Here is a 13,089-nt window from a genome sequence, read left to right as displayed (position 1 = left end):
GAAAGCTGAGTTTGTTTGTGCGTACATATTGCGCACATTGCGATTACGCGCAGTTTTGCAAAAGGCAACAAATGAACCAAAGTGTTTCCTTAATTTGTGTATAAATTCTGTTTAAAAAATCCCCTTTTTTGGTTTTTGGGCAAATTTGTCATTCGATTTCGGGCCAGAACCGCAAAAATGTGTGCAGAAACATGTACACAAACACACAGGCAAAGCGGGAGGACTACGGGCCCTTGCGCTTGTGTACGGTGTGTTGTGAGAATGGTATGGCCCGTACGCAGACACACATACCACCGGACATTCCGCGTTTCCCTGCTGTTCTCCGTGTCGGCAGTGAAGAAAAGGGGGGTGGGGGGGGGGGGGTGGTCGAACGAAAAACGCATTTTTTTCGGGCAGAAACATGTTGGGGCATTTTGTACAGTTCATTTTTGGTCAGTGTGTCTTAGTGTTTGCATTAGTGTATTTTGAAGTTTTTGCACGAATTTAAGAGAGGAAATGAATTTTCGCGCGGAATGGGGAAAGGTCACACATCGACCGAGTAGGAAAAAATTGAACCTCTTTTTGGTGGGAGGGTTGGGGGCTGGAAAATTGCATATACTTTTTTTCCCTCCCTTAAACGCACAATTACGGAACAGTTTGAGTGGGAAAAATGATTTCCGTCACCCGGCATTTTCACAACTCCCGTTATCCCATTTCTCATTAGTGTGCTTTTTCTTCTTCCTCCTCCTTTTACCCGTTTTTATTCACCTTCCCTTAGCTTGGTGCGTGTTTGTGTATGTGCTTTTCTGTGCCGTTCACACACACATACATACACACAAGCACTTTCACTCACTAACACTGCTGCAGACAAACGCAGCAACCCGGCATCCCCCGCCCCATGCCGTTGTATTTAGGATGAAGAAACCGACACACAAAAAAAAACACAAGGATACACCAAAAACAGCGTAACGTTCGCGCATGTGTGTTAGTATTGAGACAGTCCTGTGTGTAAGTGTGTGTGTGTGTGTGTGTCTCGTCCCCGTGTGCCCGTGCGATTGGGCTCCAATACAAACACACATACACACAGCCAGACAGACAGAGAGGGAAGGCCCTAGCGAAGTGTGTGCTAGGTGTGAATGAAATTTTAGGGATACCGGAACATACACACAAACACAGACGCACACACAAAGAGCGCTCCGGATTTTCCGTCTCCGGGTGGCGCGTTTTTTTTCTTTTACACCTTTTTCCTCCATTACTAACCGTTGTTGTTGTTGTTGTTGTTGGTTGTTGCTGTTGCTGGGGTGAGAACGTTTCGAAGGATACGAAGACGTCGTCCCGGTGGCGGCGTGTTAGTGTTTTGCTGTCCTCGACAATGCGAGGACCAACAAACTCCCGTGATCGCGTCGAACACTTCTTTTCCCTGTTCAACACAAGGGCCATCGTTTTCTTGGGTGCTCTTGCTGTAGCGCGAAGGGGGAATTTATTGAAAGTTAATAACATCGCATACGAGTGACGGGGCGCTATTTGGAACGAGTTTCCGTACCTTGGGTTGAAACAGAATAGGCCGTGGAAAACCATTTGCGGAAGAGATACGCATAGAAGTGAGGAAACATCACCATCGCAACCATCCACGTAATCATCTCACGAGTTTTTCGACTCTTTCGCATTCCGAAATTTATGCTTCTGTGTGTATGAGTACTCAATCGGGTAGTGCGTTTTTATACATCGCGTACATTGCGTGTGTCGATGTTGTGTGTAACCTTTAGAATCATTCTTCTTGTAGGATGTGCTATAAAGTGCTGCTGTAACACGCTCGTGGTGAGATAATTCTGTCGCCCCAAAAGTGTTGTGAGATAAGTTACTCATCAAACACACATCCGGAAGTGAGTGAGTCGCTGAGTGATCGAAGGGCGGCAAAAGAGGTCGTCCATGCGAAAGGACATCGTGTTTTTGGGCACAAATTGCTTCCTTTTAAAATGCTTTTCTAACTACTTCCTGCTGAAAAAGTGATCGGATAGAGTGAGTGAAATAAAGTCGTGCATTTGCTGATTTGCGTGAAAATTGTTGGAAGAAATGAAATAAAGAAGTGAAATAAATCGCCAAATCGAATTGTTGCCCCCAACCCGGAAGCAGCTGAAGGTTTTGGTGGTGTGTGTGTGTTGCACAGTAATTTTCAAATTTAAAGAAAACGCGTGTCCCCCCGCGTGTGTTCTGTGACGCGTCAAAAGCGTAGCGAAAATCTTCGACAAGAATCACGCACCGAAAAAAAAAGAGAAGTAATAAATAGAGGCTCCCACCACCACCACCAAACGACGCGAACCGCCGTCCGGTGGGCGCGAAATCCCTCCCTCCGGCATGAGCAGCGGCGAATGAAAATAAATAAAAGTGCTAATCTTTTCTGATGAGCAAAAATTGCCGGTGCTACTGCTACCACACCGCTGCTACTACCTATTGCTGCGATCGCGAGTTCGAAACGTCTTCGCCGTCGCTGCCGCGGTTCGTTTCCGGTCGCCGATGGCCGCCGGCGGCAAACCCGAGCCAGCAACCGTGAACCGGAGCAAATTCCCAATGACGCAGGTCGCAGGCAGCAGCAGCAGTACCGCCGCAGCGTCTACCGCGACGACGAGAGCGACGACGACGACGACGACGATCGTGATTGATCGTAAAGTGGAAAAACGTAGAACAACAAGCAGCCGGATCGCCGGAACGATGATGTGGTGGAAGAAGATTGCCGTCAGTGTGGCGGTGCCCCCGACGGCCAGCCGAAGAAGGCAGTGTAGCAGTAGCAGAGGCAGCCACCGCCGGCTACACCAGTGGTCCGTGCTTTCCGCTGCTCTGGTTCTGCTGTTGCTGCCTAGTTTCAGCGATTGGAGCTTTGCCAAAGGTAAGTGAGAAGGGGTAGGCGTTGGAGAAGATGTTACAGAATGTGTGATGTAAGATCGCAATGGATCGGGAATTGGGGATATGGTCGTCTGGAAGGCTGTTCAGTAGAAGAATGCAATTCACTCAGATTGAGTCTACTGTGTCTTCTGCTTCCAAGGGGAAGATTTGCTATTAGTTGAGTCATCTTCTCGTTTCTGAGTCAACTATAACTGTATGAGTTTAAGATGTCACATATTCAGACATTTCAAAGATAAAGGTGACTTGAAGTCATTGAAGAATCAGCAATATCAATATCCTTTAGGAGATACTAAGATCCTCTATCGTTCTTAGTAACATTCTTTGGAATTAGCTTTAGCAGTCACTCTAGGAACTAGCCTATTTCTATTGGACATAGTCCACGTCTACAATAGTCTACCAAGAGAGCATTAGCTGATAACTCTGGGCTATGAATTTATAAGACTGTGGTTATAAGGAGATATCACAACAATGTACCAAAACATGCATTGTGATGGAACTCACGAAGAGTTCTGTAATAATGTTGGATGTCTGGAACTATGTGATCTAGTACTGTTCTATTATCTGATCGATTGATCGTATCCGGGAAATGGAAGATATCATCCAGAACATTGAGGACATTGAAGATAAAGACATTTGAAATAGCAAGCATAAATTTTGAGGCAGATTGGCAGCAATCACTAGATTGTAGCATATTACATGGATTCTCCCAGGCAGTAATTGTAGAATCAAAATATGTTCAGTACGTGATCAAAATTGTCTGCTTTAACGACCTAGTTTTCAGTTCAAATTACACCCGGCCTCCTTACAGTCGATAAGCTAATTCCTAATCAACAACCGATAAATTGCAAAATCCCAACAATTGCCCCGCCTGATACGGTCATGCCCCCTTCCCTAGCCCTGCATTCCAGTTCGTGGAAGCTTTATCGCAGCGCCAAATAAATAATGGCTTCCCATGCTAATCACCGCCACCCTCTGCCTGCTGTGCCCTAATCAATCGAAGGCGCCCGGCGCTCTGAACCGACCGGAATTGGAATCGGTTTCGATTTCACTTACAGTTACCACACCTTCCCCACCAAACCTCCCATCCCTGAGAGTCATATCAAACCCTTCCCAATGCTGCTCCAGGCTAACGTTCTAATCCGCCTGTGCGTCGCCAATCGCTTCATTCGACGACGATATTTTTAGCGATGACCGCTCGGGCCGCTCGGAACGCACATTGTGTCTATTTCTTCACATGGAAGTGGAAGTGCGTGTTTTTATTTGTCGCTCACTAGTGTGTGCGTTTGTGCTTGCCCTCCATCGCTCCCACCAGCTGTGAAGGTTCGCTACGGCCACGGTTAAGCTGTCAATCAGTCTCACGGTGGTTGTTTATTGTCGGTCGTTGCTCATCATTAGGTGACATGCAGTTTTTTCTTCGTACTTTCCACTGCCGCCACGTCCACCTGTGGTCGTCGTTGCTCGCCAGGGGGGGTCCTCTTGCAAGACCAAACAAAAAATGCACGACACTTTTTCCTTTGACGCCAATGTACAATGTGTTGGGGTAGTGATGGGGAGAACAACGTTTTGGAGAGGGTTGGATTGTGTGTAAATAAACGGATGCATACAAACTCATCTGCCTAACTGAAACTCGTGCCTCATCATTGCTAATCATCGCTTGTTGGTTCGGTCCAAAGAGAGTTTGTTAGAGAAGCGTGCTGCGAGATTGTTTTTGCATGCCTTTTGCTAACAAACTTAAGAGCCTGTCGAACGATAAGGATGTTACTATCTTATCTAGTGCCTTTTGGGTTTCATATACACAATGTATACTTGGTGTAGGCCCCGCCGAATGTCCACGTCATAGGAGCGGAATCGCTGATAAATTGTCATCTGTGTTTCCATTTTTAGGCTACTGATATTTTACAACATTTCAGCTCGTTTTACGGAGCTTTGTAGTAGATTTTGTTGAATTATAAGGCCATTGTCCATTAGAAAAGGAGGATCAAGTTAAAGCCTCATGGTTCTGATGGACATAACAACTATCTGTATATAATATTGACATGATGGTCAAAATTAGACATAAACCAATTACAAAATAAGATCACGCTTTTTGACTCAACTTCTTCTGAATCAACTTCCAGATTCAATTATAGCAACAGATAAACATCCTGATGTAACGATGTTGTACATTTAAGCACTCAATCTTATCTCAGCACCTAAATCGATCTACAACAGAGACTCTCCCCAGAGCTCAGGAATGCAACAACCAACACACCACGGCTTACATTACTCATTCATCTCACGGAACCCTCACAGCTCCCTGTTTTTTAACACGACCAAGTCGTTAGTAGATGATCGGTGCACCATGTACCAACACACACACACACACACAATGTCCAAACCTCCGGGACGACGTTGAATGAACTGCAATGACCCAGTTTCTGGAATGATCGAACGCGAACACGCCGCAATGGTAGACGCACGCATTCTATCTTGAGATCGGGCACTACCGACTCCGGCTCCCTGTGTGCTTGAACCTGTGTGTGTGTACCGTTCCAGCACCCCATCCCTCCAAAGGGGTGTCTAAGCCGGCGCAAGTCGGGAGGGGAACGCTAGCAACGATGACTTCGATTGCATTTGTGCAACTCCCTCCCAGAACAACGCACGTGTCGAGTGCATGTGCGTGCGTGTGCGGTGTAAACGTGCCAATGGTTTGCCGGAACGGAAGCATGGGATAGCAGCGCTGCGTAGGGGAGATAGGGGCAGTGATCAGTGTGTTAGCGTGCGGCTAACAATTGGGACGATCGTGAGCGATTGTTTTGCAGCAATGATCGGACGGGTGTGTGAGAGCTCGATGTACTTGGAGAAGTGAGCAACGATCGTCAAAGGAATTAGGTGTTTGATTTACAAGACAAGATCATCTTTATGGCTTTAGACTTCAAAGTCTTCAATAGTATGTTGTTGATCGCATTGGACTACTATTGGAATATTTGCTCTAAGAACTCGATCTTCAAGTTCAAGTTATCCAATTGTCAAAAAATAAATGAAGGAAATTGTCTAGACTTGCTGTAAAGCGTGCAAAAACCAGCTTCGTCGCTGGATGCTGCTGCTCTCGACGTCATCCTGCTCTTTGCCTTTTTATGTTTTGTTTTCGTCGGTGCCCAAATTTTGGCGGTTTTTATTCCCTCCCCAGGCACCACATTTTCCCATGTACGGAGCACTGTCTCTAGTTCATAAATCGATCACACTTCTCTCCCGTTTCGCTAACCGGTCGCGGGTCAAAAAAATGCAAATGCTTGCAAGTTGCCCGTTGTCGCGCTCGAAGTTCGAGTTCAGAGCTCTGTCTCTGTGTGTGTGTGTGTGTCTGGTTTGTCTGTATAGAAAGTGATCGTCTCGAGTGGAGGGAAGGGCACGCAAGGGTAGGTTGATCGTCTAAATGGGAAACAGGTTTTTGGCAGACGGCAGCTGTCTGGGCCCACCGGTCCATGCATACACACACCCCTTTCGGTTGGCTCTTTCCGCTCGTTCCGACTGTCTCGTCGCCGCGTCTTGGACGCCTTTTACCCCCGCCCTCCCTGCCCCCGGGGCGGTTTTCGTTGTCTTCGCAGTGTGTGTGTGTGTGTGTGTGTCTAGCTCTAGGTGAGCGTGTCTGCGCCGGGACTGATGACGATCGTCGCCTAGACACACGCGGCCCAGCGCAACGGGGCTAGATTTGTTATGTAGACGGCGCGATGTAGAGCTATGCGCGTAGACTTAACGACTGCTGCCGGTGGATGATGTGAACACGGCATGGAAAAGGGCCCTGCGCTTGATATGATGATGGTAATAGAAAAATGTGGCATGTTTCAACATATTTGTCTGGGTCGGCGCGTTGCGTTAGACGGGGTCATTGCTGCTCGAGCCGCTGCTGCTCTTAGCACGTCTGTATTAATATGATTGAGAGTTTCACGTTTTCTACGCATCCCATTACGAACGAGTTTATTCTTTGAATGTTGTGAAATATCACACTTTGCTCATGAAAAAAAAACCTTCCAAAAAAAGGGAAATCGATTCTTTGTTTTTTTACATTTATAGCAGCATAGCTACGCTAACTAATCGTCTTCCTAACAATCTAACAATTTGTTTGTTATTATAGTTCAATCTACCACACAACAGAATGACACATACAACCTAACCCCATCCGGGTTATTAATCCCCCGCCTGCTCCGATGCCTGGTACCACAGACGGTGAGAAACAATCGACAGAAGGCAGAAGATTCGAACACGTCATTTCGGTCGTCAATATCATCATCAGCGAGGTTGATGGATTGTTTATGCACCTTGAAAACGTACCACGACAAGCGGGCGAATTGGTGTCGCGCACACACCGCACCACAATGTTTGCGCAAAGTCTGCGCAACGATGATGGATTATTACTACACGGTGGAGAATTATTCCGCTCTCTTCTGTCTTTTTTTTGCCGTACCCGTTTTCGGAATGGGTGGCAGTAATTGGAAAGTGATTATTTTAAACATTTGCTTTGCATTAAATTAGAGAATTCTGCTTGTGGTGTGGTGGTGTCGCTTCGGCGAAGACACGTGGGCTGTCGAAGGTGTAAATTGAGAAGTTTGAAACTGATGAAGTGTATGGCGGGTGTGTGTGTTAAATGAGTTTTGTAATTTTGGGTAGCAGCACCATTTTTAGCAACACACACACACACACCCGTTGTGTTGTGGTAGGGTTGAAAGTGGTGCTGTGTCTCTTTTTAATGTGCGGAGGTGTGTGCAGCGTGTGAAAGTGTGTGCTCGGTTAGAGCCGAAGGTAATCTGCTTGTGGTGCATGGGGAGAGGGAGAGGGGTGTGGGCATATTCTCAAGGATTACGTCTACTTGTCGGGGTGCGAAGGTATGACAAATTGGTTTGCTGGATTGTCTGTAAGTAAGCTGTGGGAATAATTCATTTCGTCGGACAGCAGCTACTCGGTGAGAAGTAGTTAAAAGTGATGAGTAAATTAAACTTATTAAGTGCAGGTTGTTACAGCTGTTGCCGCTAAATGTTGACTCTAACTCACCTATTTTTCTCTCCAAGGCACCCATTTTTTGACAGCGTGTCACAATCGTTTTATTTACAAAATTTAACGTAATGTCTAAAACTATGTGTTAAAAAATTATTGAATTGTAGTTAAGTAGTTAAGAAATTTCATTTATAGAATTAAAAATATAACAATTATTATGCAAAGTTTGGAGGTTAAATGTAGTGAACAAAGTTAGCATGTATTTTCAGGTGTAAACAATGACTGTGGAATTCACAAAATTTCATTATTTTTCACAAAAAAACAATCAAATTATACGGTTTATGTATTGTTTATGTGATGCAATATTCCAATTGTCATAAATCTGCTCAAAAACCATGTAGAATTATCGTGATTCCAACAAGAGTAAAACTTGATGACGTACAGACAAAAATTGGAGTGCGTTAGAGTCAAAAATTGATGTCTTTGGTGAAAAAAATGGTGAAAATTTGGTGGCAACGTCTGTATTTTGATGCATTTTATAGTGGACGAACATAAATAAAAACTGAGTTCGTTCTCTCACCGCAGTTGAATCACCTTACTATGGGATCATTTTAATGCTACTCGAAAGTAACACAAGCGTAGCAAAATTTCACCTATAAATAACATAATCTTTCCCTTCTCCTTGGAGTATAGCGATTGCCCCTCACTGTGGGGGAGTGTGGGGAGTCGGGTTTGAAGATTAATACTAATAGCGTCTAATTAATCTCAAACCAATTACGATTACGATTGCATTCCATTCTTGGTTGCCTTTCGTTCTTCGCTCTCTCTCTCTCTCTCTCTCTCTCTATCTCTCTCTCTCTACCTCGTGCTACAACATAAATCTACATCCCACCGAACAGCGCTGGAAAGAAGGTTTAACGCGGGCCGCCACCATCGATGCAACGTTGATGCAAATCAATTAAGCTCGCTTGCTGCCCCTTCGCTCGTGTGCGTCTTTGCGTGTGCGCGGGGGGCGTTGTGCTGGAAGTACGGTTTCGGAACGGTTGCTCATTTCCTTGTTAGTGTACAGTCATCAATCGAAACCAATCACGAACACACAAATCGCCTTCGTCGTCGTCGTCGTCTCGCGCCCGTCGCCTGGCGTAGCAGATGGCGTTGGTGGCTCTGCTCAAGTAAAATGCGCAAGCAATCGAAACAAACGAAACGAAAGTACAAAAACCAAGAAATAAAAACTCCCTCCCCTCTAGCGCACGGGGGTGGCTGCTGCAAATGAACTGCTTTTTTGCTGCTGGTTCCCGTTCTTGGTTGATTGCAGGCATTGTGGACGAACGGTGCTCCATTGCCCTTCTCTCCCGTCTGTACCATTTCCGCAAGCAATATAACCCCCCGGACATTCCATCTCCAATTCCAATTGCAATTGTTTTTCGTCTCGTTTTTCCTTCAACGATCGAAACCAGCTGGGGCCAGAAGGCAAGGGCGAGGAATTTCTCTCGCATCGTGTACTACTGGCGGGCGCCCCAGCACTGTGGGCGGACATGGTGGTGGAACTCTTGTAGTTTGAAAAAAAGAAGAAGAAGGAAGGTGTGATCTTATGATAGTGTACATTAAATGCGTTGCTCCGTGTCCGTGGGAGGCATCGCGCGTGTGTGTATGTGTGTGTTTCTTCGCCTTTTGCTGTGTTTATTAACTCGAGGAGGTTTTGTGGGGCCAATAGCGTTGCGTTTTATTTCACATTTGCCACGAAATATGGAACGAAATGAAGGGAGTTGAGTGGTTAATTCATTGTTTTATTGTAATTTTATAAAGCTTCATTATACATTGAGCAACAGAACAGAACAGATTATGCGCGCTTAGCCATCGAATTATCTTTCTCGTTATGCCGATTTCACACCCGCAAAGAGAGCAAGCAAAACAAATAAATTATATTTGCATTGTAATGTACTATATTTACTTACAAAAACTGAGCACATTTATTCAGTAATCAATTTAATGTTAGCTTTTTTCTCTACCAAACCGTTTCACGTCCGTTGTGGGGGATTTGAAAATCATTGCAACACATTCGATTGCCTTTTATTTTGCCGCACTGCCGCCGCCCGGGCTACGGAGGTGACTTAAAACGAGTGTATGTATGTGTGTGTCTTTGTGTGTATCCGCTCGCACGCTCCATGTTTGTTTAAAATGCAACCGGCCCCCGGCCTCTCCAACGACCGGCTTTCCTCGGTACGATCGCTTTCCACACTGTTTGTTTATTTGTTTTCATAAGGCAACGTCCTCATCCTCTCGTTCCTTTCTTTTCCTACTCCCAATGATCCCCATCCCCTCTCTCACGCTGTGGGTAGTATTTTAATTTGTGATGCTATTTTAATTATTCCCGTGTTCTTTTACCGGTGCCCCGGTCATCATCACTACCAGGCCACCACCACCAACAACTGTACATGCAACAACTTGTACTTCTTTTGTGCAATGGCGCCCAGAGAGAGAAAGAGAGAAAAACAACACACTAGAACACACACACACACACATACAAGCGGAACCAAGCCGGGGGGAGTAATGAAGGGTATAACCCCATAACGTATCAAATTATATGGCAAACTAATTGAAACAATTATTATCCCTGGGAGCACACACACACACACACACACGGTCTGAGGTAAGTGGGGGTGCAAAGAGAGGCACTGGGGTAGTTTTGTTGTCTGGCTGTGATTTGGAGCGCGCATTGGCCCGTTCCTTCCTGGAGGCTGGTTAGTATTTTTACGATTTAATTGAATGTAGATTGATTTTCGTGCAAAAAGCAGCATCGCTGCTGCCATGATTATGCCCATTTGTGGTTAATTGTTATCGTGTGCAAATCCTGCGTTTTACTCTGTGTGTGCGTGCATATGTGTAGTAAATTGATTTGAAGCTTTTAGTGGTGTATTGATTAAAAATGGAAATTTTAACGAGCAGATCGAGCAGAAAAAGCGCAAAACAACTCCATTTTTAAGATCTGGTACGTCTCTTTATACCTCGATCACGCGATCACTGCGAAGAGAGGAAGTGGAAGTAACTCTCGTGCTTGTGTGTGTGTGTGTTGGTGTGTGTTTGTGTGCGCTTCCCGGTCTCTTTATCCTAATTAGCAATCTGATTGTTAACGCCTAATGCATCCACCATAACCGTTGGTACCATTGGGGCAGCAGCAGTTGGAGCGGAGGAACCCAGAGGCATAACAACACAGAAGAAAACAACAACAAACTTCCGATTAAGCGTGGCGAAAAGAGGCGGTTGTTCCAATACCAAGCCCGATAACAGACGCCACCGTCGGCAACAATGATTGATTACGAGCGTTTATAGTACACGTACGAGTAAACAAGTTCATTTTTGTTGTTGCTGCTGCTGCTTTTGTTATTGTAACCACGAAGCTTTCTTCCCGCGGTGCATAACACAAACGAGGGGGGGGGGGATGGATGATGGGAAACTGCATTTGTGCATAAGCAGGGGCCGGGGGTGTGCAAAATGCCGCTGAAACACAACGATGAACTTTGTTGTAATCGAAGCTTCACTTCAGCCGAAACGTTTACATACGCATTAATGTTGGATGTGAAGGGTGAACATAGACAGTCTCGAAACCGCTGCTGCAGTGTGTTGATGCGCTGTGAAGTGTAGTACCGGTGCGGAGTTTTCCGTTGTGTTTGTTTCTCGCAAGGTGGGGTGGCGCTGTGAACGCTGTGAACGTCTTCGGTGCTGTAAGGCTGTCAGTCATTTTTTCAACAATTTTGTCCATTTCAAAGGGACGAGCGGTTCGTTGTATACATCGCTTCATTATGAAAATGCGCAGTGAAGCTTTTAAATAAAAACGGTAAGAAACATTAATTTATAGCTTGCGCTTCGGTGGAATTAGATACACAGAAACATGGATTGAAGCGAACTTAGCTTTTCCCCGCAATAGTTGCTGTTTGAAGGTGTTTGCCCTTCGCATTATCTACGGGCTTCGGGCGATACGTGAGTAGTGGCAATTAATCAGCGGATTCTATGCAATGATATATTGATGTGTACTCAGGAGAAGAGTACAATTTCTTAGTTCCGTTGTCCCGGGCGCGGAAGCATTAGTTTTAATTGGTTGCGCTGTTCCGAGTCTTGGTGTAGTTCGGTCTGTTAGCATTCATTCCGTAAGCCGGTTTAGTGTGAAGGGGGAAGTGTTATGCTCATCATAAATTAAGCTCCATTTCATTGTCTTTCGTTTGTTTGAGTGAAGTTTCTTGAACACTGCTAAACTAACAGCTATCTCTGAGGGGGTTTCCGTTTCCTTCCTATTCGATGCTATGCTACAAGGTAGCTAAAGAAGTTAGGGACAAGAATTATAGCAATCAATAGAACCGGACAGACACTGCCCACAAAAGAAGGTGCCAGTAATGGTTCTGCTTCCCCAAAGACTCCAACAAAGAGTGAAGATTCGAACTGCAGAAGTAAAGCCGGAGCAAATTTGTTTCAACCAACCCGCTGAACTGTGGACCCTCTGGGCCGCTCTGGGTCCACACAAACACAAACAACACCGCCCGAGTCATATCGACCTGTCAATCCGATTGCTGTGTTTCATTTCATTTTCGTTTCGATTGGGAAATCGCTGCTTCTCTGCGCCTCGATCCTCGTGATCCTCGGCGTCGTCGGTCTTTGCGGGAGGTGGATTTTCCCCTTCTAATCTCAAGGTTTTTTGGTTTGGTTTCGGTAGTCGACTCTTGGACGACCCACTGGGGAGGGAGAGAAGCACTGGAAAGGCAAGAAACGTTCACCCACCGCTGGGGGAGAGGGAGACGTCCTTAAATCATTAAACACACAAACATACTACCGTCGTCGTCGTCGCTGTCCCCGCTTACACGCGGCATGCAGATGTTTCCACCAACGCCCCCGTCGGTCGAGACTGGCGCCGGTGGCAAGGACATCAATAAAGGAAACTAAAAGCTCTGTTGAATTCCCCTGACGAGGGTCGCCCCGACGACGACTATCTTTCTTCCCTGTGCTTGTGCTTGCTTGTGCTGCGCAACTTCCAGCTTGCGTCTTCTTCAATGTTTGTCCCGCTGCTGTGGCCTGTGGCTGCTGGTACGCTTTCCTTAATTTTGTGTTATTTTTACATCTTTTCTTGGGCTTGCCGCGCCAGTATCCCGTCAGCTCTACTTAGGCAAAATTGTATCGAAAATCTTGGCTTGTGCTGTGTGTGTGTGTGTATGTGTGTGTTTGTGTGGGGGGTATGGCCGGGTTCATACGGAG

General features: G+C 45.8%; 1 protein-coding gene across 6 annotated transcripts in view; it reads left to right on the top strand.

The window, feature by feature from the left end:
• LOC121597456 (TGF-beta receptor type-1) overlaps window positions 1–13,089 on the top strand; it is an 82,987-nt gene that overhangs the window by 1,145 nt on the left and 68,753 nt on the right. For 4 of the 6 annotated variants that reach the window (XM_041923227.1, XM_041923226.1, XM_041923222.1 and 1 more), the window contains exon 2: window positions 1,763–2,863. In XM_041923227.1, the coding sequence (XP_041779161.1) occupies window positions 2,494–2,863 (370 nt within the window). In that variant the 5' untranslated portion in view covers window positions 1,763–2,493. Of the gene's footprint in view, window positions 1–1,590; window positions 1,612–1,762; window positions 2,864–13,089 lie in introns of those variants that run through there. The other 2 variants (XM_041923224.1, XM_041923225.1) reach the window with 2 other exon arrangements.

This window comes from Anopheles merus, chromosome 3R (assembly GCF_017562075.2).
Source record: "Anopheles merus strain MAF chromosome 3R, AmerM5.1, whole genome shotgun sequence".
Classification (NCBI taxonomy): Eukaryota; Metazoa; Arthropoda; class Insecta; order Diptera; family Culicidae; genus Anopheles; species Anopheles merus.
This window is presented reverse-complemented; position numbering and strand designations above follow the sequence as displayed.